The sequence below is a fragment of the Cricetulus griseus genome, chromosome 7 (genome assembly GCF_003668045.3).
Source record: "Cricetulus griseus strain 17A/GY chromosome 7, alternate assembly CriGri-PICRH-1.0, whole genome shotgun sequence".
Taxonomy (NCBI): Eukaryota; Metazoa; Chordata; class Mammalia; order Rodentia; family Cricetidae; genus Cricetulus; species Cricetulus griseus.
Genome location: NC_048600.1, coordinates 130553161 through 130578831, shown reverse-complemented (window position 1 = coordinate 130578831; position 25671 = coordinate 130553161). Strand labels below are relative to the sequence as shown.

At 51.5% G+C, this 25671-nt stretch overlaps 1 protein-coding gene across 1 annotated transcript in view; it reads right to left on the bottom strand.

Moving 5' to 3' along the window:
- Pgs1 (phosphatidylglycerophosphate synthase 1) overlaps nt 1–25671 on the bottom strand; it is a 34807-nt gene that overhangs the window by 8439 nt on the left and 697 nt on the right. The window contains exons 2-7 of the mRNA NM_001246708.1: nt 14530–14719; nt 11800–11877; nt 10601–10700; nt 9795–9984; nt 9204–9382; nt 6495–7016 (exon numbers count right to left, since the gene is read on the bottom strand). Coding sequence (NP_001233637.1) covers nt 6495–7016; nt 9204–9382; nt 9795–9984; nt 10601–10700; nt 11800–11877; nt 14530–14719 — 1259 coding nt within the window. The remainder of the gene's footprint in view (nt 1–6494; nt 7017–9203; nt 9383–9794; nt 9985–10600; nt 10701–11799; nt 11878–14529; nt 14720–25671) is intronic.

Below are 25671 nucleotides of genomic sequence, written 5' to 3'. Positions count from 1 at the left end.
GAGTCCTCTCCAGGAGGACAGGCACCCACAGGGCCAGCTCCCTGTGGCCTCCTACCACAGTCCCTCCATCCACAGGACCCTTGCCAAAGACAGGCACATGAGCATCATGGACACCTGGCCTACATGTATGTAACATACACACACTGCTACACCAAAGAGAGTTTCCTAACGTCCACGCAGAGCAGAATTTCCAACAACACCTTGGGCAAGAGCTAACAAAGAAAGGCTATGCTTACTCCTGTGACTGATGCCCTGCTTTAAAAGGCCACATCAAAGTCACCTGCCTGCTCTATGGGAGGCAGGAGAGGGAGGCCAGAGAGGGAGCAGGTGTCCCTCCCCACCCCACGCTGATAGCTCTGCTCCAGACGGCTCACCCTGCCCGGGATCCAGGCCAGGCCTGCTCTTCCACACCTCTACTTTTTCATGTCCCTTGAACCCCTCTGTCCCACCTCAGCTGTCCCCAGAACATGGAGACCCTTGTGGCCTGAAAATGTCCTCTCTAGTGCCCCCCCACCCCACAGTGTTGTTCCTCATCAAAATGAAAATGAATTTGGGGTTGGAGATGCCGGCCTAGTGTGCAGAAGGAAATTCTGTGTTTGGCCTCAGCATACGGTGCAAGTCCAGCACTCAGGAGGCAGAGACAGAAGATCAGAACACCAAGGTCATCCTGGCTACAATATCACCCGTTTTCCCTCCTTTTTTGGCACAAGACAATACCCCCTCCTCCCCCCACACACTAGCACCCTTTGTTTAAACCCAAAGAGAGATGGATGAAGCACTGCTGAGAAACGCGGCCTAGGCAGCCTACGTTATGGGCAGTGCACTGTCACTGGTGCTGAGTCCCAGGGAAGCCTGTACACTGTGAGGACATGTTGCTGTGATTGGCGTAATAAGCTGAACAGCCAATAACTAGGCAGGAGAGATAGACAGGACTTCCAGGCAGAGAGGGGAAGAGAGGATTGAAGTACACAAGAGATGCCAATGGGACAAATCAGAAGAAAAGTGACAGAGCCTAGATTTATAGGACAGGTTAATTAAGTTGTAAGAGCTGGTTACAGTTAGCTGGACCCCAGCTGTGCCCATAGGCTCGCTCCCTCCAGATGCACCTCCACAGGGGACGCTCTGCGGGAGGGGAAGAGGAGGAAGTCCATTCCCAGCACACAGCTACAAACTGGCCATCAAACCCCAATTCCTCATCTCAGAGGCTGACCTTTGTGCCCAACAGCGCCACAATTCCAGGAACCAGCAGCTTGGGGAAGGAAAAAGTGCTTTGGGGAGTGGACTAGGGATAGGGTGGTTTGCAGCCAAGGGAAATTCAGTAGCCCTAAGTACCAGTGAGAGCACAGAACAAGGGGACTATTGCTGCCATTGCCATGCCCAGAACACTGGAGAGTGGCCTGGACTCAGTACCCCCGGTGTCTCCTGACTCTGGTCTCTTCAGAAAGAAGCCATCTTCACACCTGCAGTCCTAGCATGGGAGGCCTTTTGGGGAGAAGTGGTGGTTCACACCTGCAGTCCTAGCATGAGGCTAGGGAAGGATTCTTATGAGTTCAAGGCCAGTCTGGGCTATAGAATGAGACCCAGTGTCAAAACAACAACATGAGGCCACAAGTCTGTCCCCTTTCTGGGCACCCTGTGCCTCACACAACAGAGGCTCCAGCACTTTCACACTGGCCCTGGTCACTCTGTGCCCTGGCACAGACCACACTCCTACTGCATTCGGCCAAGCAAGCAGAGGCCTGGCAACTTCACTGTCGCATCTGCCCTAGACAGGCATGATGTGCCCTACACTCAGGCGTCTGCACAGAGAGGCCTCCCTGACCTACACCCCTACCAGCCTGGATCTCTCTGTTTAGGGCTTCTGCCTGCCACAATCTGCACAGGTCCCTCCTCTATGTGCTTGCTTCCTGTGAGACAGAAGCCCCAGGGGAGCAGGAGCTCCAAATGCAGTGAGCATGCCCAGTGCTTTCCATGATCAATGGAAAGCACATGGGTGCCAGATTGCTATCAGCATGGTGAGAACCTCCGACTAAGTAGGTTAGAGTAAATGTTTTAAAAAAAGCAGGAGTTTGGGCTGGAGAGATGGCTCATCGGATAAGAGTACTGACTGCTCTTCCAGAGACTCCCACATAGTGTCTCACAACTGTAATTCCAGTTCTGGGGATGTAATGCCCTCTTCTGACCTCTGGGAGCACAGGGCACACATACATCTTGCAGGCAAGATATCAGGGGCTCTGCACAAGTAGGCCGGAGTCTTCTCTGAGGATTTCTCCAGAAAGATCAACATCCTCCCATAGCCCCACCGTGCTCTTCAAGACCCTCCAGAGTATCAGACCCTTGCAGAAACCAGGAGACGGAAGCCATCACAGCCCTGCTCTCCCACAGGGAGCACCAGTCCATTCTGCAGTCAGAGAGATTGAGAAACTCCTGAGGCTGCAGGGCTGCAGTCTATTGCCTGAGATGGCCATGTACACCACACAATGCCCACTACCCTGAAGTGACAGCCATGCCACATGGAGCCCAGGTGAACAGGGTGAGGCTTCCAGGCAGCCTCATCAGCTCACCTTCGGACAAATGCCAACCAGACTATCGGGAAGACAATAAAAATAATGGCATCCTGTCAGTCATTAACAGACTCCATCTGCGAAGCCAAAAGTCTCTTCACCCAAAGATCCTTGACCACACAGAGGGTTTTGTTCATCTAGAACACTTCATCCAAAAGAAACAAGTCAGTATGTACAGTCCTGATACCCCAGACATGCCTCCGCAGAGCCCATGGCCTGGAAAACAGATGGGCAAGAGCAGCTTAGTGCACAGTGAACAAGGGTGTGGCCCCTGCCTGACAGGGCTCGGCTCTCAGGACAGAGCAGGGACAAGGATGACGTGCTTCTTGCTCAGGGCAACACCACCACCACAGGCTTCACACCACAGGGCAGAGCTGAGACACAGATCATCACACTGCCTCACACAGTGCTGCTAACACTGTCCCTCAGGCACGAAGGCAAGCATGCTGGAGCTCAGCAGACTTCACGGGGCTAACACCTGTGCCCTAACCCCCTTTCCACACTCCATCAGGATCAGGTGGGACCCAGTGACCACACAGCACATGCTCGGACAAATCTGTTAAGCATCTGAGATGCAGTCCAACTCTACCCTAGCTCCTAGAACCCTCCCCACTACACTTACACAGGCCAAGGCACAGAGACTGGCAAACCACCAGTCAAAAGCACATCCAGCAGCCTAGCTGTGCCCACTGCCTGCTCCCAAGGACTCTCTCCAGCCAAGGGCAGAGCTGCCCTTCAGGGCTAGAGGTACAGCAACAAACCTGCATAGAGACAACTTAGGACAGCCCACCGAGGAGTTCACAAGTGTTTAGCTTCCTAATGGTGGGACAGCAAGATACATTCCGTAGAAACCATACTCCACCCGGGGTGGGGAGGGCTGGGGAGGGGTGGGGAGGCTCTCCATCCAATGCTGCGGGGCACTGGCACATCTGAATGTAGGCAATGTACCAGGACTGAGCTCCCACCCAAGCCTCTTACCTGTACACTTTGGAACATGGACCCCTCACTCCTGGTGGCAGCAGCAAGTCACAGGGTCACTAGCTCGTCCAGCAGGGTCCTCCTGGCATGCTGTGCCTGATCCCTGGGGAAATCTATGTTGCTAAGTAGCATCTCTTGAGGCACATGGACCCAGACAGATCTAGAAAGCAGTGTCCTGGCTTCTCAGGCTGTCATTTCCCTGAAGCTTTTTGGGAGCAGGAAGGGCTGAGACCAGCCCAAGCCTATAGCTTGTGCAAGATACCAGCTACATGGTGATCAGCAAGAGCTTACAAGAAGCCCAAAATAGACACAAACAAACAGGCCCACGTCCTGTCAGGCCTGCAGGGAATAGTCCACTGCACCAACCATCAAAACCCACAACTACCCTTCGGACTGCTTATTCATCCCACACCAACGAGGCCACTGGAGCCATCCGCAGGTGTGCCAGAAAAGCTGCAACCCACCACAGACAGCAGCCGCTAAGCAGGAAAGAATGCTGGCCTTTCACCTTGACAGACTAACCTCTGACCTCTGGTTCCTGGCAGGACCCTACTCAGAAGAAACTGTGCTGGTTGTAATCCCAACACTCAGGAGGGCCAAAGTTCAAGGTCACCCTCAGTTGCACAACAAGGAGCTCAGACTACATAAGACCCTATTTCAGAACCAAGCTTTTAGCTCCACCCACCGTCTCATCCTCCTTCCTGTTTTACACACACACACACACACACACACACACACACACACACACACACACACACGCACACACATGCACACAAGCACACACACACACACAGATGAACACACGCACGCACACACGAGCACACAGATGAAACACACACACACACACACACACCACACACACACACACACACACACAATTCTAGGATCTAGATAGAAGGCTCTCCCTGCTCCCCTACCCAGATGGCAGGGCCCCACCCACATCAGAGCAGGAGAGAGGGAGGGAGCAGGGGCAAGAGCACACAATCCGGGAAAAGGCGAGGCGAAACACAGAGGAAAAGCCAGTTGGGTGTACCTGGGGAGTCACCACACACATGAAAGCTATCAGTGAGGCTTTGGGGAACACCCGCAGTAGAGTGGAGCCTGAGACCAGAGTCCAGCGGCAAGGCTGGGCTAGGGACTGAGGTCACAGTGTACTTGGAGGAGCATGTTGTCTGGCCTGCCTCTAGCTGTGCAGAGACCTGTGAATTCAGTGTCTCCAAAACTCTGGCTTTACCCAGCTGCTCAGCTCTTCCCTGGGTCTCCACCCTTGGGATCTGTTGTCATTCCCAGAAGGAACTGGGCTAACCTGAAAAGACTTTCCATACACACTCTATGGCCAGCTCTACCTGCCCAGAGATACCTGACCGCAGCTTCACTCAGCCCCCACATATGTGCTTCCCACACAAACAACGCTGCCTGCTGGGGCAGGAATGAGGGCTCCCATGCAAAGCAGGGCCAGCTGCACAGGCAAGCCACTTCACCGTTTCAGGCTGAACACGATCCTACATCTACATCCTACGGTGAGGAGCCAGTCTTTGGGGCATTATGTCCTGTTTGGGGCTGAGGTAAGAGCTCAGACAGGGGAGAGTATTTGTTTTGACGCAGGCACTAGGCACAGGAACTCATCCCAGCATCACAAAACACAAACAAAATAAAACAAAGGACAGTGAGATGGGTCAGTAGTCAAGATGCTTGCCACCTAGTTTTGATTGATGGAATACACTTGGTAGAAGGAAAGAACTCAACCCCAGGGTTGTCTTCCACCACCACCCCGCCCCCCCCCCAAATGTGGTGGGGTTTTTGTTGTTTATTTTTTTTGTTTCTCAACACAGGGTATCTCTGTATAGCCCTAGCTGTCTGGAACTCACTCTGTTAGACCAGACTAGCCTCAAACTCAGAGATCTGCCTGCCTCTACCTCCTGAGTACTAAGATTAAAGGTGTGCACAACCACTATACAGCTCAATCAAATGTTTTTAAAAAATACCTGGCTCACCTGGGCTGCTCTCCTTGGCTCACAATGAATACCCAATGCAGACTATAACCATCTCTACCATAGGGCTGCGTGTGGAGGGCCCAGGGCACTGGCTGGGTGGCCATCACAGCTCAGCAACAGACACCTGCCTAACAGGGACAAGGCCCAGGACCTCACCAGAACCACAAGGAAAAGAAACAAGGTTTACATGACTTCCACTATGTAAGGACTATACACTGAGCATGCAGCTTCCATCTGCTCAGATGACTGGCAAACAGGAAGAGAATCCTTCAAAAGGCGGTAAAGACAGGAAAACTGTCTTTCCTGTAAAAGACAGGAAAACTGGGCTATTCACAGCCAACCAGCAACCTGCAGTGAGCCCTCTGCTCGGCAGGTGTGAGCCCCACAGATACGGCAAGCCTTCCATGTTTCCTGGTGTTCCTTTCGGCACAGTACATGAAATGTTCCTCAACAGCTACCAAAGGACCGAGGACTGGATTTAGATCAATAGTAGAAGTGAAAACCTTGGTGTTGGTAGCCAGGCAGTGGTGGCGCACGCTTTTAATCCCAGCACATGGGAGACAGAGGCAATAGGATCTCTGTGAGTTTGAGGCCAGCTTGGTCTACAGAGTGAGTTTCCAAGACAGCCAGGACTGTTAGGACTGTTTCCCAGAGAAACCCTGTCTTTAAAACAACAACAACAACGACAACAAAAATTCTTGGGGTTGGTCCCCAGAGCAAAGGGGAAAAAAAAAAAAGAATAGTCACCAAGTGGTTTCAATTTTTAAAGTTTTGTTCATGTAAAGGGCAAGTATTCTGCCCTAGTAAATCCCCTAAACAGGACAGACTCACCCTCCAGGACCTGGGTCATGCAGACAGTTCCTGTCTCTCCCACATGGACTCAAAAACACCCCAGATCTGTGTGGACAGGAGTGTGGAACATCCCCAAGGTGGGGGGTTCTGGTCAGGCCCCACGTACCTTTGGCATGAAAGGTCCATCCCGTGCGCCAGTATTCCTGAAGCTGGACCCGATCCTGCTGCCCCAGGCCACACACTTCACCGTAGAACTGCCGCTCAATGTGCACATAGGCAGCAGGGATGGCGCCGGCCACTCCCTTCGCTCCAAAGAAGCCATTGACCTCAGGGGAGGCGAGGAGGATCTGATACTCGGCTCGAGTGCCTAGCACCAGGTCCATGTAGGCCTGGGTCAAGTTGAAGTAGCCAGTGGTGAGGAAGACCTTAGCTCCTCGCTCAGCTTCCGTCAGCAGGGTCTCGGTGACTATCTCATCTATCTGTATCTCAAAGGGCTTCATCTGGATGAGGGGGTAAATCCAGGTGTCAGGTGCTGGTCTCCGGTCTCCAGCAGCTGCAGCCTCTTCCTGACTCAGCAGAGAGTCACTGTGGAAGGTCTGCGCATGCAGCAACTGTTGCCGGGTCCTGGCTGAGTGGATCACGTCCATGACCCGCTTATTAGCCGCTCTGCAGTATGCAGCCCGGTCACCTACAGAAGACCAAAGGAAGAGGGAAAGACATGGAGAGCCAGCAGTGGTGGCGCACACCTGTAATCCCAGCACTTGGGAGGTTGGGAGGTTGGGAGGTGGAGGCAGGAGGGTCAGGCGTTGTGAGTCCTGAGCATCGTGAGCTACTTTAGACCATTTTAAATACCACCCACCCAGACTCTGCTGGCTCAAGGCCCACACCGTGTGACCGCTAAGTACAAATGCACAGGTTTTTACTGGCAGAGCACAGACTAAGCTCAAGGAGCAAAGAAGGCAGCAGCCAGCAAGGGCCCTGCCCAGAGGACCCATGCAAGGACACGAGGTAGTGCATGACACAGGTAATTCCAGCTACAAAAACTCAAGAACAGGGAGAGGAACATGGGGTGGCAGACGCCAGGACTTTGGTACCCTGGGGAGAACAGCTGGGGTTAGGTAGCTCTGGAAAGGCCACTGGGACAGGCCCTGAGCTGCTCCTCTGTGGTGGCTGTCTGGTACGCATGCTGTGTACTTCAGTAAGAAAGAGCATTTAAATAAAAGATGTGTCGGGGACAGGTGTGGTAGCAACTGATTACAATGCTGGCATATGGGAGGAAAAGGACAAGGCCAACCTGAGCTACATAAGACCCTGTCCAGAGGAAATAAAAAAAAGAACATGAAGATGAGTTAAGAAAAAGGACATAACTGTCGGGCGTTGATGGCACACACCTTTAATCCCAGCACTCAGGAGACAGAGGCAGGCGATCTCTGAGTTCGAGGCCAGTCTGGTCTACAGAGTGAGTTCCAGGACAGCCTCCAAAGCTACAGAGAAGCCCTGTCTCGAAAAACCAACAACAAAAACAAAAAAAGGACTAAGTTCAAATAAAGAACAGACAACACATGCAGCCTGGCATAGACTGCACGGGGCAGGAAAGCAGGGTCACCATGAACAGAAGCCTGAGGGCAAGCTCTGGGCTCTGCAAGAACACCTGTGGATGGGACACAAATGACACCCAAATCTGCAGTCACACTCCAGGTGTCATCACTAGAGGAGAAAAGGCTGAAATCCGACTGTTCCTGAGGTCTAGGGAAGAGCGAAGCAATGCTGCAGTGTCAGGAAGATGACCAGTCAACAGAGTCCAGAAGCAGAAGACCAACATGAACTCTTGGGGACAGCAAGTCTTTGGCAAGGCTGGACACAGAGAAAATCAGCACAAAGCAGGGCTACGCTGGTCACCCACACTCAAGCACCGTCTGCACCAAGAACAGGGACAGACGCCTGGGTGCTTCTCAGGGCTGGATCAGGGACAGAAGAGAAACCAACTGTACAGGAACCCATCCTAGCAGAGGGAGCAGCCGCCAAACACTGAGCAAAATGTCCCTGTCCCTGTCCCTGCCCTAAACATCTCAGTTGTCCCTAAACAAAGCCATTCCCCACTAACTGTGCCTGGCCCGGCACAGAACATCAGGGCGGTAAGCATTTCTTCAAGGCCCAGATAGTATATATTTTAGGCTTGGGTACCAAAAGAAAAATCTAAGGATACACAGAGGGAAAGAAGTTCTCCACAAAATGTTTAACTGTTGCATTTCATTGCACAGTGACAACAACTAAACACTCCCTGGGGCAGACAAGGCCATCAACAGACCACAGCCTAGCTAGGCAGTCACAGCTCCCTGGCACCAGGCAGGGTTGTCATCAGGAAAACCACATGAGGAGCTTTTCTCCTCACAAGGGCCAGGTTCCACCCCTTCCCCAAGTTGTCCCTAAGCTGTGGAGTCTGCTGCACACTCAGCAACAGCCCTTTACGGCCAGAAGAAGCCGGGAATTCGAGTGCCCAGAAACGCTGCTCAAGGGCTTGCCTGCAGCAGAGCTCAGTTCTGCCATGCCACTTTCCAGGCAGGAGGCCACAGACCTCGGTGGGGCTGCTAGGACAGATTTGGGGAAGAGGCCCGGGTGGGTCACTAGGCAGGCTGCTTCCCGTAAGAATGGAGAGGGCAGTCTCCTGGGCCACCCTCCCAATCAAGGTGCAGAACCTGACCCAAACTCCTGCCTTCCCAGGATGGCTCTTGCTTACAGGGCAGGTAAGCAAGTAAGAGCCAGTCAATCATATTGCTCTGGCTTTGGAAACAAATGCTGAAAGCCTTGACACGTGTCGTGCACCTGGGGCAAGGACCAGAGGCATTCCGTGCTCAGGATGGGAAGTCTGCCTTACCTTTGTAAGGGTGCACCATGCCATCCACAACGTCCACCGTGTCATCCCCCTGCAACTGCAGGGACACATCCCCCACTGCATCCACCAGCTCTGTGAAGAAGTCTGCAATCTCAGCACAGTCTTGTAAGAACACGTAGCGGTCCTGGCGGTTGGTGAAGTAGGAGTCACTCAAGTTTGCACTACAGAGAGGAAGAATCATATGAGGACGCAGCCAAGAGTGTGTGTGGCCTAGTCACCCAGGCCTGGGGGTGAGCAGGTGAGGAATGACACTCTCTCTCATGATGTGATCAAGCCAGAGCAACCTATGTGTAGGACACCACCAAGATGACACTGAGTGACAGAACAGAGATATGCCCCACAAAAGGAGCCAAACCAGGTGGAGAACAGGCACTGTAGCCCACACAGCTGTCGTCAGTGATGTCACAGCCCACAGACCCAGGCTTCCACCATGCTCAGTTTGTGTTTCCTGGGCTCTGCCTGGCAGTTGTATGTCCTCACATGAAGAGAGGGGCATAGTGACAGAGTCACCATGACAAACAGTGACATAGGCCACTGAAGAGTTGAGCGCCATCTTCTCTAAGGAGTGCTCACCCACTCAAGACGACGTTGTTGTCAAAGAGGTACACCTTGATGTGCTGCAGCCCGATGGTCTCGTTGAAGCGCTCTGGGATGAGGAGACGGAGGAGCCCTCGCAGGTTTGGCGTGTGGAAGAGGGAGACACGCACGTGCTCTGGGAACCTCTGCAGCAGCGGGAGCAGCATGGTGCGAGAGTTCTTCCTACCTGTGTCGGAGCGGCAGAGGGAACAACAGATATCCTAACTGCCAGGCAGACCAACTCCCTGGGAAACTCACTTTACCTGAGGCACGGTGTAACAAGCCACACCAAAGGTGCTGCTTCTGAACAGGACACACCATGCTCCAGGACAGGACTGGCGCTCAGCCACACTAGCGCCCCTCCTCCTGGGAGGTCTCATCAACTGCCCCCCAGAGAGCCACTCCCATTCAGTGGCCTGACCTCTCACCCCAGCTCCACAAGGAAACGTACCAGACATGATATTACCTAGATCTACAGCAGTCACTTGGAAACTTTGGCCTGTGTGTCAAAGAAGGAAGCAGACCGCCTTGCAAGAAGCAGGGGTCCTGGGAACTTGGCCTCAACCACCAGGGACCCCCACACAAAGCCTTAAAACAAAGCAAGGCAAAGAAAGCAGGGAGGAGACAGACCCCAAGGAGCCACAGAACTCAGGAATGCCCTTTTCTACCCTGACTGTTCCAAGCTAGGCTTCACCCAGAGCCTGCTGCACAAGGAGTCATGGCTGGGACCAGCAGGCGGCCCTGTGAAGGCCTGTTAGAGGGCGAGTCCTCTAGCCAGTAGAGGGGAAATGTGAGGCACCTACCTCTTGAGCCCCGGGTGAAGTCCAGGAGGATAGAGACCTTGAGGTCGGAAGGAAACTTCGACTGTAGTGACTTCTCCAGAGAACTTTCCAGACAATCCACCTAGAGGGAAAAGTATCAAAGGAACACGTGTGAGACCAAAGAGCTGTTTCTGCACCTGAGAACTGAATCAGCTCACCACACTACCTGGAAGCTCACTCTACATGAGCTATTGGCCACTGCCAAGCTCCCTCTCCAGCCTGGGCCCCAAGAAGCTTGACTGCAGGGCAGAGGTACAATGTGCTTGACAACCTGGGTCTCAGGTCCCACCTCTCCACAAACATTCTCCTCCAGACACAAGACCAGTGCCAACCAACAGGATGACTGGAAAATGAAAGGCCTCCTTGCTCCAAGTCAAAGATGTGGGGAGCATTCAGGCTAGCCTACCTTCCCCCAGCTCCACAGCAATGCCTGCAGCATGTCCCAGCTCCAACCCACCAGCTTCTAACTACAATACACCCAGAAAGAACATGCACCACAGCGACACACCAGAGACAGGACACATTCACATGCTCCACTTCAGCTACCCGCTGCTGCCATGGGCAACTCTGCAGCCAGCATCTCCGGACTCATTAGGTGGCCTAGGCTCCTCCCAGCCCTGTCTTGCTTACTGAAAATGACAGCTATGGCATCACACACTGACACTATGGCACACCCCCAAAGCCCAGGTAGAATAAGGCTGGCCAAGCCCCAGCACCCAATGCCAGCCTTGGTACACCAGCAGCCAGCCAGCCAGCCCTAACTGCATTTCGGCTCATTCATCTGCCTAGAACACAGTCAAAAAATGTTTTCTGAAAAGGGCCTCAGAGTAAATATTTTAGGTTTTGTGAGGCAGAGGTGGATTCTGCCAGGGCAACTCAGCTGTGTGGCTGTCACCGGAGAGGATGAGCGTGGCCATGCCCCACTACAACTGCACTGACAGGCAGATGCCATGCACCTGACATGACTTCAGGCCACACAACTGCAGGCCATGGAGCCGATAACAGTCTCTGGGCTGTGGTCAGGTACAGCAGCCCAGACAGCCCTGTAAGTGTTGGGAAGCTGCTGGCCAGCACATGACTGGGTCTCCCTCATGCAGAGGCCAGAAAGGCAGTTGGAGTCAACTGTGACACTGTGGAGCTGGCTTCACCTGCTGCTAGGACCACCTGCCCCTAAGCCTTACCAGTTCCTGCTCCAAAGGTCCTGTCCCCAGGTAAAGGGATGCCATCACGACTCGCCTCTTGGCCATTTTTATCTGCCCCTGGAAGAGGAGAAACAATTTTACCTTACATTCAGTCATTGTTTTTGTAGTCCACTTGGAGGCAAATCATACTCTAAGCTGACCCACCCTACATCCTCACCATTAATAATACTCCAAGTAGCCCAGCGCAGACACAGCAAATTCCCAAAGGAGGACCCACAACCCTAATTCAAATATTCAGTGTGGGAAGCAAGGCCCAGTCTAATGGGACAATAAAACGCAACACAACCACTAAGGGGTGAAGGTGTGTGTGTGTGTGTGTGTGTGTGTGTGTGTGTGTGTGTGTGTGTGTGTGTGTATTTATACATGCATATTTGTGTAAGTGCTGGTCGGTCACATATAAGTGTGTAGACATGCATATGGGGACAGACCCATCTTGGGCTGTTCCACCATATGTTTTTGAGACAGGTGTCACTAGCCTGGAACTCACCAAGCAGGCTGACTGGCCAGCAAGTCCTAGGAGTCCAGCCTCTTCTGCGCCCCAGCCCTGGGATTAAGAGTGCACGCCACCTCGCCCAGCCTTTTCCCATAATGCTGGGGATAGAACTCAGCTCTTCATGACTATCAGGCAAGCACTTTACCCACTGAGCACATTCTTCAACCCCAGGTGAAGGAGACCTATGTACCCTGATGAGAACTCACCCCACAATGTGCTGTTAAAACAGAATACATACAACCTCATCAGTAAACCCCACAGGCACACGGCTCAGCACTCATGTGCATATGTGTACATCTAGGTCCAAAGGAATGTGGCGACTCCTTCCAGTACCTTGGGATTGGCAGGAAGGAGAATGCATGCAGCTGCACTTGTCACTTTCTGAAGTCTGGCTGTCTGCAATCAAGCAGGGGTGCACACGTGCACAACACAGGCACACATGAACGGACAGCACATTCCAAGTTGTGTCAACAGCCAGTTGACAGCCCCGGAGAATAAAGAACCTCGTCTCCAAAGCCCTAGGCAGCCACATCCCAGAGATGTCAGCAAGCACACAAAGCGTGGCCGTGCACACCTATCATACCTGTCATCCTAACTCTTGGGAGACAAGACAGGAAGATGGATCAGGAGTTCATATCCTGTTAGGGGTCAGCGGGGTCAACATGAGACTGTCTCCAAAAACACAAAAATCAACTCCAAAGCACACAGAGAGCATATTTAGGAGAGAGCTACAAAGCACGGCACAGGCCTCCAACTTAAGAAGGGATGTAACCCCAGTTAGCACTGTCCACTCAGGAAGCTGGGCATATTGACTAGACAGATGCATCAACACACCCTGAGAAATGCTTAGGCACAAGGAAAAAGCACACAACATCCTCAGGCTGCTACTTCCTTTATTTTGTTATCTACTAAAATCGAGGTTGGAGAGAAAAAGCAGCAGGCAGAGTCAGTCAGGCCCCACCCACCACCAAAGTGTACATGGCTGCTCACTACAGGGCAGAACCCCAGACAACCCCTGCACAAGGGAGGCACAGAACCAGCCAAAGACCAGAGAGTCAGTGTCTGTCACACATGTCAGGTGATGAGAGCCTGCAGGCCCTGCAGTCTGCCCTCCTGTCCACGGTCAAGGTAAAAAGGCTTTGCCTCTTCTCAGCCGAGATCCAGGGCCCCTGCTGCTTCCTGGATTCTTCAGCTTCACCAGGGTGGGCAGGGTCAAAGCAGGCCTGGCCTCCTGACCAGTCACTCACCACCTGAAATAACCTGTTTCTCCAAGTCAGAGGGAAGACAGAAGCAACAGCACATTGCAGGACTGTCCTCAAACAATGAGGAAGAGGATAGAGAAGCAGGGTGCACGGAGAGCAAGGGGGAACCCATCCACACGCATTGGCCCACACACGGGCATGAACTCAGAATGAGCCAGCCAGAACTGTAGCTAAGTGAGGGTCAGCACAGGCAGAGATTGAGAGGAGAGAGAGGCAGCAGGGTTCCTGCAGGTGAGGTGAGGTGAGGTGAGCCTATGTCTGTGTCTCCTGCCACCTCCCAGCGCCCTGCTGGCCACCAGCCTCAGCAGATCCCCATGCCAGAGCCATTGCCAATATGAATTCAGAGAATTCACATAGTTAATTAGTGCTGAATTACTATTAGCAGCCCAACCATGAACTAGACATGTAATGTGAACCTAAGTTCGTGGAGAGCAAGCCCTAGGTACAAAGTAACACCACTTGAAAGGAAAGGAAGTACACACCACAGACAAACTCCCAGTGATCCAGGGTGCCAGGACCCTAGGCTAGGGCGTGCGATCGCTTCCTAATCTGAAGTGCCTTGCTTGTCACCCAGTGGCCAGTACACATCCACATCACATCCACCTCAGATCCCCAGGCAGCACAGCTACCATGATGAAGCTGCCATCCAGGGAAGGGATTCTCATGCACAACCCCACCATCTTTAGCAGAGAAGGACTGGGAACTACCAATCCTCACTGCCTCCAGGCTCAGGGTCTAGCCCTGCCCTCGCTCCTGCCTGCTCTGGGACATTAGCTACCCAGAGAGGCTTCTGCTTGGAGCTCAACCCAACCACAGATGAAGGTCTGAAAGAAGAGCCACAGACTAAGCAAAGTTGCACCAGAAGTGTCTGCAACAGAGGGTGTCAGGACCCACCAAACCCTGACACACACACCTCATCCAATTCCTGTTCTTGGTCCCTCAAAAGCAACTTACCTTCAAGAGCTCGAAGAACTCTGCAGGAGAGGAGAGCACCCTGACGTGAGAGCTGGAGACTCCAAATTCTGGGACCAGGTTTCTGATCCACTGGAACCTGTGCACTCCCTCGGGACATAGGCAGCAAGGTGGGGAGGTGACCTGAGGAACAGTTGGGGACAGCAAGGGAGCCAGTAACAGCCATGGTGACCTGGTTAAAGAAACATGCAAATGAGCTACTTCTGTCAATCAAAAACCTCTGGTGACTGCCTTACTCTGGGAAAGAGTTTTGGCCAGTTCAGATTTTTCCATATAATTGAAATCCTCCTTCCTCTTAGCACCTTGAGGTAGTCAGTGTTGCACAACCCAAATGACAATACCTACATACAAACCCAACCAAAATCACTCCCAATAACTCAGGGACCAAGTGGAAGCTGCCACAAGAAAGCTCACAAAAGTTCCTGACTGGCTCAATCTGCCCCTTTGATGTAAATACACCTCAGAAAAATCCTGCCTATGGGTTACTTGTCAGGGATGGCCCAGAGGCCCCCAAACAACACAGGCTACTGTTGCTGTTCTGTTGCCCCCGTAACTAGACAGCGAGACCCTACTGCTGCGCGCGCGCACGCGCGCGCGCACACACACACACACACACACACACACACACACACACACACACACACACACACTGGCTATAGGGCATAGGGAGACCCATCTGGAGCTGATCTACCTCAGCACTTCCTCCCTTCTGAGTGGCATCAACAGTGCTGAATACTGTGGGGGGTGGGGGTTTATCAGTGGTCTAACCCAGCAGTGACCCATCACACAGAATGAAGAGTATGAGGCCACCAACTACCTTCTGTTCAGATGTAAGGCCTGTTCCACAGGAAGGAATTCATTTATGGTACAGGGTCCATGGCTTTGTGTAGTCCATAGGCCCTACGGGGAACCTTCACTATCTTTTGGTTTTACTGTTGTTTTTGGTTAAATGGACATGTTGTTAAACTGCCTTCTAAATATCTATGATTATGCTCTCAACCTTGCCCAGAGAAACCTTCCTGTAGTAGACATGCTGTCTTCTGGATGTGGCATGGCTATTGCACCCATGAACTCACAGCAGCTATGGTCACCAGCACAAGAGCAAGCAGACAGCACTACCTGGATCACTGGGTTTACATTAAAAACGGAGAAGGAGAAGCATCAGGGTTGGAGCAGCAGCTCAGTGGTTAGGGGCTTTTGCTGCTCTGGCAGAGCATACTGGGCAGCTAACACCAGCAACTCCAGTTCCAGGGGATCCAGCACCCTCTTCTGTCCATTGCGGCACTGGAACATATTAGTTTGCACACACAAGCTCAGACTCAGAAATAAAATTTTTTTAAAAAAGGAAAAGCTATGAAGACCCTGCTGGGGAATAGACAGGATCAAGACACATTGTATAAAGGTATGAAATTGCCAAAAAATAAAAGATACATGTTTTTAAACCCTGCCTACAGACACAGGAGACAAGGTTAGCCTAGAAGGATGACAAAGACTCGGCCAGGAGACTCAGGACCCATAGGCTTCTATTAGAGGACCTAGAAACATTAAATTTCCTTTTACAACTCAGAGTTGAGGAGGAAGCCGTGTGGCAGACAGTGGGAAAGAGACCTATCTTTTGAGGTGCTGGCCTTGACGAGAAGCAAGGGCCTTTAGCTGTCAGACATACCCTTCCCGGGCCCCACAACAGCAGCCTGACTGATCAAAGCATGCAGCTATATCCCAGGAAGCTTCGGTGTGTCCAGGCTGAGCCATGCCCCTGCTGTCTGCCCTGTGCAACACCCCACACAAGCCACTAAATCCCAGGCTGCAGACAGCAGCAGGAAGCCCTGTTTGGTGTGTGACTGGAGAGGGTTCTGGGCAGCATTTCCTCTGCACCCTGGGGCTCAATGAGGATTCCAGGAAGATGATTTCACTGCTGGGTCCACGCTCCAGCAATGAATCTCCCCAGGGCTCCAGCAGCACAGGGATGCCAGATGGCCCCCAGCTGCACTTCCCAGAAAGCCCACCGGTCTGTCATGGCCAACTTACTGCCAAGAAAACTTTAGTCAACGGTGGAAGGTACTGGCTCACTGGGTCCTGGGAAGACTGCAACAGGGTTATGCAGAGGCTATGCTGCAGCCTCCCTGCTCTCACTATGGAAGGTGAGAACACCGCAGCAGCCTCCCTGCTCTCACTATGGAAGGTGAGAACACTCCTCAGTGCTTGCTGGCTTGCAAATAAAAGTGCTGAGTGTGGACAGGGGTTGCTGCCTCTAGGTCCCACACACTGACCAGGCTTAGAGGGAAGAGGAAAAACCAGGAAAAAAAAAAAAAAAAACCCAGGAAAACCTCACAGCTAACCTGCGAGGCCCCGGGAGATGCAGTCCGATATTCCCGAGTGGAACATGGTCTATATGCAGCTCTAAGTCTCCATTGTCACAGCATGTCCCCCGCTGGTAGAGCATCTGGGAAAGGACCGGGGTCTGCCTGCTTCACTCCATGCCACATCCTCAATCCCACTCAGCCACCGCGTGGACAGAGGGAAGATGAGGAATCTCCCGCCTTCATGCGAATACCTAACACAACACACTATGGAAGTCTGCACCAGCCGATGGCCTCTGTCTCCCACACTTGTGAAGGCCTCCCACCTCATACCTGGGATCCCAAAGATCAAAGAGGAAATGCTAAAGGGGATTAGACAAGTTCGCTCAAAGGGGAGGGGCAGGTGATGCCTGAAGCTGCTGGGAGGCTTTCAGCAGGGAACCCTGAAGATCTTAAAAATCAGCAAAATTCACACTGTATGCAGGGGAGGGGGGTGGGGGGAGGCTCTGGGCAAGGTAAAAGATGAGCAACAGAAACTTCCAGAAGCCAACCCAGAGACTGTGCACCCGTACTCACACCCTACAGAGTATCAGGGCAGGCCTAAACAGCCACCATGGCAGGCAGTGGCTGCAGGGGTGGCAACCTTAAACAGGTCTCTTCCCTGCCAGGCAGCTCTCCTGGAGAATGTTCCACGAGGGCCTTGTCCAAAAGTTGTTGCAGGCTTCTCTGTATTAACTTCCTGTTTAATCTGTGTACTGACAGGTTTATTTTTACAAGCACGAAGGAGCTGTGAACCAATTAGGATCTGGCAAATTCACTGTAGAGGCAGCCCAGACTTCACACTGCTTTCACACACTCAAGGGGTGTGCACCAGTAAAGGCAGGGAGCTAAAAGACACACACCACACATGGGAGACCCATCTGGACTGGAGGAGCCCTGAGTCCTGGTGAAGGAAGGAAGGGCAGCAGGCTGGGCTGCTCTAGAGGCAAAACTGTGGAGGCTGTCCCAGAAAAAAGCTTGTCCCTCAACAGCACTGGCACCACTGTAATCCAGGCTCCAGGGGCCACCCACCTGAACAAGTGATTCCCCAAAGCCAGGGGGCTTACTGAGAAAGCACACACCCTGGGGCAGTGGTACAGGCCCTTACTGCCAAGGTGACAATCTGAGTTCAATACCCTGAAAGAAAAGGGGAGGGGGGAACACGCTGAGTACAGAAAGTTAGTGACACTCACACATAGACTGACACAGATACACACACACACACACACACACACACACACACACACACACACTTTCTTCTAAAGAAAACAGAAGTCTGAGAGCTCCCAGGCAGCGGCTGTGGTTACAAAGAACTGACGTCATGCTCACTTTTAAGGGAGCAAGCCACTGCACACGCACAATTTCCACACCTGCAGCCGGTTCCCTTAAGTCATCTCTTTCTAGATATCATCTAGCACCCAGTTCTAATTGCACAGAGAGGGAAGTAATGACACACAGACAGCCAGGTTCTGTGGGCCTTGCCTCTCTGAAGGCCCCTCCTTTCTCCTGGAATGTCTAGGAGAACACAGAGAAGACAAGACATAGACGGAGAGAGAACAAGGCCTGCAGGCCAGTGGTCCCCCCTACCTGACACCCAAGGCCCAGGGTCACATGTCACTCTCAGCATGAGGGACCAACAGTGCAAAGGCATCCTTAGCCTGCAGTCCTGAGGACCCAGGACAGCATCCTCTCGAAATTAGCTGTTCAGGCCACACCCACAGCATACCTGACTCTGGGTGAAAGTTCAACCAGACTTAAGGCTTCCGGTAGACACTGCAGATAAATTCCCTGAACTCAGAATGACTGGAAACCCTACCAGCAGGGTCCTGTGGAGTGGGCACGGTGAGTGTGGAAGCAGAGGAGAGGGTCTTCCCACCAACCACCTCGGAGCACAGCATGTCCACTCTGAGCTCCGGGATGGTCGGATGGACGGCAAACATGTCAGAGAGTCCTAGGCAGGACAATGTCCCCCTCAACACTCCTTCATGAGGTGCCCGGGACAATAGTGTCAACTTGAGCTCAAAACTGCCCCAAGCCCACCCTTGGGTGGAGGAGCAGGGATGCTCATCACACGGGGCTTTTGCATCTATGGAAAGACACTGGCTGGCCTCACCCAGCCTAGCTCCCCCATTCTCAGTAGGGGGAGAAGCCACCCTCTGTAGCCCCCCAGTACCCCTGCAGCCATCTTCCCCATGCTTCTTTCCACCAGTGCAGGCCTGGGACTAAAATTCCTTCCCAGGGGAGAGGCAAAGTCCCAACAAACCAAGGCATGAAGGCACCAGAGTTCACTCTAGATGAGTAAAGGGATTTAGTGGGCTTCAGGACAGAGCACAGGGGAGGGATTACTTACTGGAGTATATGTGCTCCCTAAAAAAAGACCTCATCAAATTCTTTACCCCAGCAGGGACAATGGCTTTCCCACTGACAGGTCAACAGTTAGAGCCCCCTTCTCCAGTCCTCCCCAGCCTGTATACCTTAGCCAGCATCTCATGCAACAGGTGTTGAGAGACTATACTCAGCTTAAGTCTCCCGGCCCTCCCTGACTCTCTGTGGGGGGCGTGACAGTCAGCAAGCCCAGCTGGGATGATCTTTTCAAGCAGGCACAGATGAAAATCCCCAAGATGGCAGCTGTTTGACTTAGGCAATGGCAGAGCTGTGAGCAGAGAGGCCCAAGCTAGTCCCGAGTCCTTTCTCATCCTTCTAGTGACTATTTACTAAGGTGAGGCGCCTCTTGGCCCTCCCAGGCCCTCTGAGGGGTGTGAGCAGACAAGCCAGCTGAGATGGAGGTTGTTTGGCTGAGATAGACCTGTCCCACAGACACAAGCTGTAGGTCACTGTACAGGGCTTTGGACAGTGGCGTGAAGCTGGAAGACGCCTCCTGATTTACCAGAGAGCCCACAATGGCCAGGAATGCTCTGTCTTGTACAGGCCTCAGAGTTTGTTCCCTCTGGGAAAGAAAGTTCCTGGCACAGACGATGGGATCCCAGTCAAATCTGTCCAAGAAAATGTGGTATTTGGTCATCACATTTTCAGAAACTACTTTTTAAGAAAAGTCCGCCCTCCGCCTGCCCCACTCACCAGTCATACACATCTAAATGAGAAAAGAGAACTGATGAGAAAACAAACAGTCATAACTTCCTGACAAGTCTGTACTTCCTGTGCAGCCCTGGTAGCAGCGGCCCTTCCTGACTTCTGCAGTCTGAGCCCCAGCAAGGGAAGTGATGCTCTAGGTTACTCAAGACCGTGGCCACTGGACTCCCCCAGTAAGTACCGCTCCAGAGGCGCAGCTGCCGGCATCCAGCTACATGCTGACCACAAGCCAAAAGGAAGTGGATGACACTGGGGGACTGAAGAGCTAAAAAGTCTTTAAAGCGCATGGCTAGTGAGGCATGACATGAACCAGCGTGTCTACCCTCACTCGGCTCCCGCCAGGCTGCCTCCTTCGCCATTTATCAGTATTTACAAGGGGATTAGCTATCAGAGCATTTTAATCCAGGCTGTTCCCATCTATGTGCAGCACAAGTCCACCCACCCCAGCTAAGACACACTCCAGCACACTGTCGATAGCAGCTTACCAAGCTACAGCTGCAAGTGACTCAGCAGAGAAGCAAACCCTAACTCACACAAGGTCACATTTGCACTCTGAGAAAATTACTCTTTGATTCCAGATTATCTCCCTCCACCCATTCTAACTGTATAATAACCCAGGAGGAACTGAAGGCACAGATCAGTCACAAAATGCTTGCTTAGCATGTGCAAGAGCCCGGTATTCAAATGCCAGTACAACCAAAACTCTTGACAATCTCATTAAAGCCAAGTACAGTAGCATATGAAGCACTCAGAGGCAAGTGGTTCACTTGTTCAAGGTCATCCTCAACTACATACTAAGTGTCAGGCTAGCCTGGGCTACATGAAGCACTTTTTTTTTTTTTTTTTTCCCTCGAGACAGGGTTTCTCTGTGGCTTTGGAGGCTGTCCTGGAACTAGCTCTTGTAGACCAGGCTGGTCTTGAACTCACAGAGATCCACCTGCCTCTGCCTCCCAAGTGCTGGGACTAAAGGCATGCGCCAGGCGCTATATTAAAAACTAAAATAAACCGAGACAGAGCTCTAGCAGGTTGGAAAGAAACGTCCAAAGAAAAGTAACTGCTGGTGTGATGCTCCTCAGAGTAGAAATTTCTCAGAATGTACCACTAACCTTCCATCGAAATTCCAACTCAAAGAACCTCCTGTGGCTACCTGTTTCCTTCTACCAAGCCAGGAAAAGTAGAAACAGTGTCCATGCCTCTCTGCCTGCCCCCCATAAAGGAAATGGGCTTAAGTTCAAAAAAGAAAGACTTAGTTATACACATAGCTAAACTAATCGTAGTTTTAGAGGAAAAACTACAGGCCACAAGAGAATATTTCCTTATATGGCAAATAAATTCAGGGTTAGAAAAGAATACCCTGTTGATACATTTCCCAGTATGTCTCATCTACTCCAATTAAGGAGCCCATTTTGTGTATCACCGGCTCCAAAACCCTCCATCCAAGGTGTGGTCCTCTCCTAAGCACCGGGCACCTCTACCTGGATGCACCTGAATGTAGTTCGGGAGCCACAAGTGATCTTAACCTGCAACTTTTACTCCCAAAAGCCGGTTCAGTCAAGCACTACAACCCAAGCACTTGGTCACGTGACCTACCTCAGAGTCACTCCTCCCTGTATCCAAAGCAGACCTGACTCTAATCTGGCCCTCTAATTTTATACTCTCACTGCCCCTGACTTCATAGGAGCACCCCAAAACTCAGGGCTGTACCATTCACAAAAGAAATCCCACAAGGACCTAAAATTTGCCTTCCTAGTTCTCTGGCCTAGGAGACTGACTTGCTTCTAGCTCCTCTCCTACTTAGGAGTCCTCCCCATCAGCTGTTTTCAGTGGTTCAAGGGCCAGGTGGTGGGAGCTCGAACCTTTAATCACAGCGCTGAGGAGACAGACAGATCTCTGAGAGTTCAAGGCCAGCCTGATCTACAGAGCAAGTTCCAGGACCACTAGGGCTACACAGAGAACCCCTGTCTCAAAAAAAAGGAAAAAAGGAAAGGAGGGAAAAACTAAGGAAATGGTTCAAGTACTCCTCACAACCTTTGCCCTCAAATGCCTACTGCTCTTCTTCACTTCACCAGGAGGCCTTCCAGGGTGCTGCCATGACCTTACTTTCCTGGAACTGTCTGCTCACAGGCACTGTAAAGGCAGAGCTGTCTTTATCTCACTTAGTACCTAGCAGAGCGATGACCCATCACACGAGGAATAAATGAACTGTGTAATTCTCCCAATGACGATGAGTCAGATACTTGCTTCAGAGAAAGCAACAGTATTTCAAGATCACTAATAAGAAATGATTTTGTCGTGTTCTTTAGTCTCTATGGGCACCCTAAGCCTGAGAGGAAACCACGCAGTGAAGAACCGTTCCTCCTGCTGGCCGCAAGGATTCACCAAGCCCCCAATGGCTGAGTCAGACTGGCAAGCCAGAATCTAAAATAACTCAAGCTCATGACTACACAGGGCTATTATCAATGAATCAGTGATCAGAGAATTACAAGAAACCACACCATTCGGGGAATGAGGAATTGGGAGGTGCAGAGGAACAGAGAAGACTTGAAAGCCAGCAGCCGAGAGTGGTCACACTGACATGAATAATGCCAAACACTAAGGCCCCAGAGAGCCCGGAAAAAAAGCTACAAGCCAAACTAGGCAGAGGCGGGGACAAAACCCAGCAGGGTCACTCATTGGTGGGAGCACTGATCTTTGTCCCATCCTAAATGTCACAGTAAAAGAGCTTCTGAATGCAGGGCAAAGAAATTCAATTTCTGGCTCTGACTCCGAGAAATCCACCAATCAATCCCCCACACCCCCTGGCTTAACTGCAGACTTAAGCCTTTGGCTCAGAGATACGAAGCCCCAAGTGCTGCAGAAGTGTTAGGAAGATGATCTCAAGTGGTGGCAGATGCCTGTAATCCCAGAACTCAGGTGATGCTAGGAGGATCGGGAGTTCAAGGCCAGCCTAGGAAAATGAGACCCTGTCTCAAACAAACTAAGTCTTGTGAAATCAGTTTAGACTTCCTCACTGCCACACTGCACCTGCAATTCTCCGTCCATAAGTTTAAGGCTGCCCTCAACTACATAGCAAGCTGGAGTCAGGTTGGGCAACATTCAACCCTGACTCAATAAATGAACGAAGAAAGAAAGACATCCATTTAAAAGGACAGCCAGAACGGGGCGTTGGTGGCGCATGCCTTTAATCCCATCACTCGGGAGGCAGAGGCAGATGGATCTCTGTGAGTTCGAGGCCAGCCTGGTCTCCAGAGCGAGTGCCAAGATAGGCTCCAAAGCTACACAGAGAAACCCTGGGACAGCCAGGTCTGCATAGGAAGTTTAGGACAGCCAGGACCTCACAGTGAGATCCTGTCTCAAAAATATATTAATGGGCTGGATAGCTGGCTTATCAGTTAAGAGTGTTCAATGCTCTTGCAGAGGACTTAGGTCTGATTCCTAGAACTGCCTATAACTTTAGATCCAGGGGATCTAATTTCCTTTTCTGGCCTCCAAGGGCACCTGCACTCACATGCACTTAAACACAGAGACACACATAAGTAAAAATAAGAATAAAACCAGCCAGGCATTGGTGGCGCACGCCTTTAATCCCAGCACTTGGGAGGCAGAGGCAGGCAGATCTCTGTGAGTTCGAGACCAGCCTGGTCTACAAGAGCTAGTTCCAGGCCAGCTTCCAAAGCCACAGAGAAACCCTGTCTCGAAAAACAAAAACAAACAAACAAAAAAGAATAAAACCTTGGGCTAAGTGTGATAACACACACCTTCAATCCCAGCACTCTGGAGGCAGAGATAGGTGGATTTCTCTGAGTGTGAGGCTAGCCTGGTCTACACAGAGAGTTCCGAGTTAGCCAACTATATAGTAAGAACCTGTCTCAAACAAAATCCCTTTTAATTTTTTAAAGAGACCAATGAGATACCCCAGCAGGTAAAGGTGTCTGCCACCAAACCTGACAACCTGTGTTCAATTCCTGGGACAAACACATGCATACACAATAAAGTTTTTTCATTAAAAAAATAATAAAAAGAAAACAGGAGGAAGAGAAAAAAATGTGTTCCAGTGCTCAGGAGACTAAGGAAGGAGGACCCAGAGTTCAAGGCTAACCTGGGTTACATAATGTGGGGGCTGGGGGTGTGGCTCAGATGGTAAAGTAAATCTGCCTAGCACACACAGAGCCCCGCAAATTATCCATAGCACCACATGAAACTGGGCACAGAGACACACGCCTGTAATCCCAGCACTCAGGTTGTAGACCAAAGGATCAGAAGTTCAAAATCATCTTCAGCTACAAAGCATATTTGAAGCTAACCTGGGCTATGTCCTTTGGAGGGAAAAAGTGGCTTTGGGGTACAGCTCAGTGGTAGGGTGCTTGCCTCTACTGGATTTGATGCCTAGCAGTAGCGGGGTACATGTGTAGAATACCTTGGCACCCTTCCTGATCAACACAAAAAGCTGAACAAAGTTTCAAAACAAACAGGAAATTAACAAAGCTTCCTAAACCCCTCATCTTCCAGGCTGAAGTTTTGAAACCTTAAACTAAATAAATTTTGCTGTGGTCTGATAGCATGAGGTAGGCATCACCTGACTACCACCCAATGGAAGCTCCAGGCCTTTCACTGCACTTCAGTTATGGACTATGGAGTGGAGCCGCCTCTGTCACATCTACTCAACCGGACACAATCTCATCAGCAGGCATCCAAGACTTTCTTTCTGCCTCCAGTCTATCAGGTGAAAGCTCCTTACTTGGGCTTTGGCTGGCAAGCTCCTTCTGTTAGTTCCACATCTAGAACCAAGAGACACAGGACACTGCACCCCTAGCTGTCTATCAAGACCACAGGATCTTACCCACAGAACTCAGATATCAAAGTTAAGACAGTGGGCCATTATTGCTCACACCTGGGATTCCAGCGTTAGAGAGTAAGAGGCAGGAGAACCACGACTGCTAGGCTAAGCCCCAGTTACTTAGACAGTTTAAGGTCAACCTGAGACCATGTCTCTAATTGGAGGGGTGGGGCGGGGTGGGGGTACTTGGAGCCAAGCCTGATGGCCTGAGTTCAATCACCTGGTAAAAGAATCAACTTCCACAGATCGCCCCCCTTCCACCAGCTGAGCAGCATGGTGTGTGAACATTCACACACACAAAACTAATTATTGGGGGTGGGGGTGGGGCTCGTTATCAGATCAGTTGCCTCGAGGTGTATGAGGTTCAGGGTTTGAGCCCCAGCACCACAAGAAAAAGAAAACACTTAGGAAATCAAACCGCTGCACAATACTTCAACTAATAAAGCAGGTTCAAAGCTTTCGTTAGGGCCAATGTCTCTCAACATTTGCATACAAGAGAATCACACACACACACACACACACACACACACACACACACACACACACGGTGTGCCTGCTCCTGGCGGGCCAATGCCTCTCAACATTTGCATACAAGAGAATCACACACACACACACACACACACACACAACACACACACACACACACACACACACCACACGGTGTGCCTGCTCCTGGCGGGCCAATGCCTCTCAACATTTGCATACAAGAGAATCTCTCTCTCTCTCTCTCTCTCTCTCTCTCTCTCTCTCTCTCTCTCTCTCCACACACACACACACACACACACACACACTCACACACACACACACGGTGAGCCTGCTCCTGGCGGGCCAATGCCTCTCAACATTTGCATACAAGAG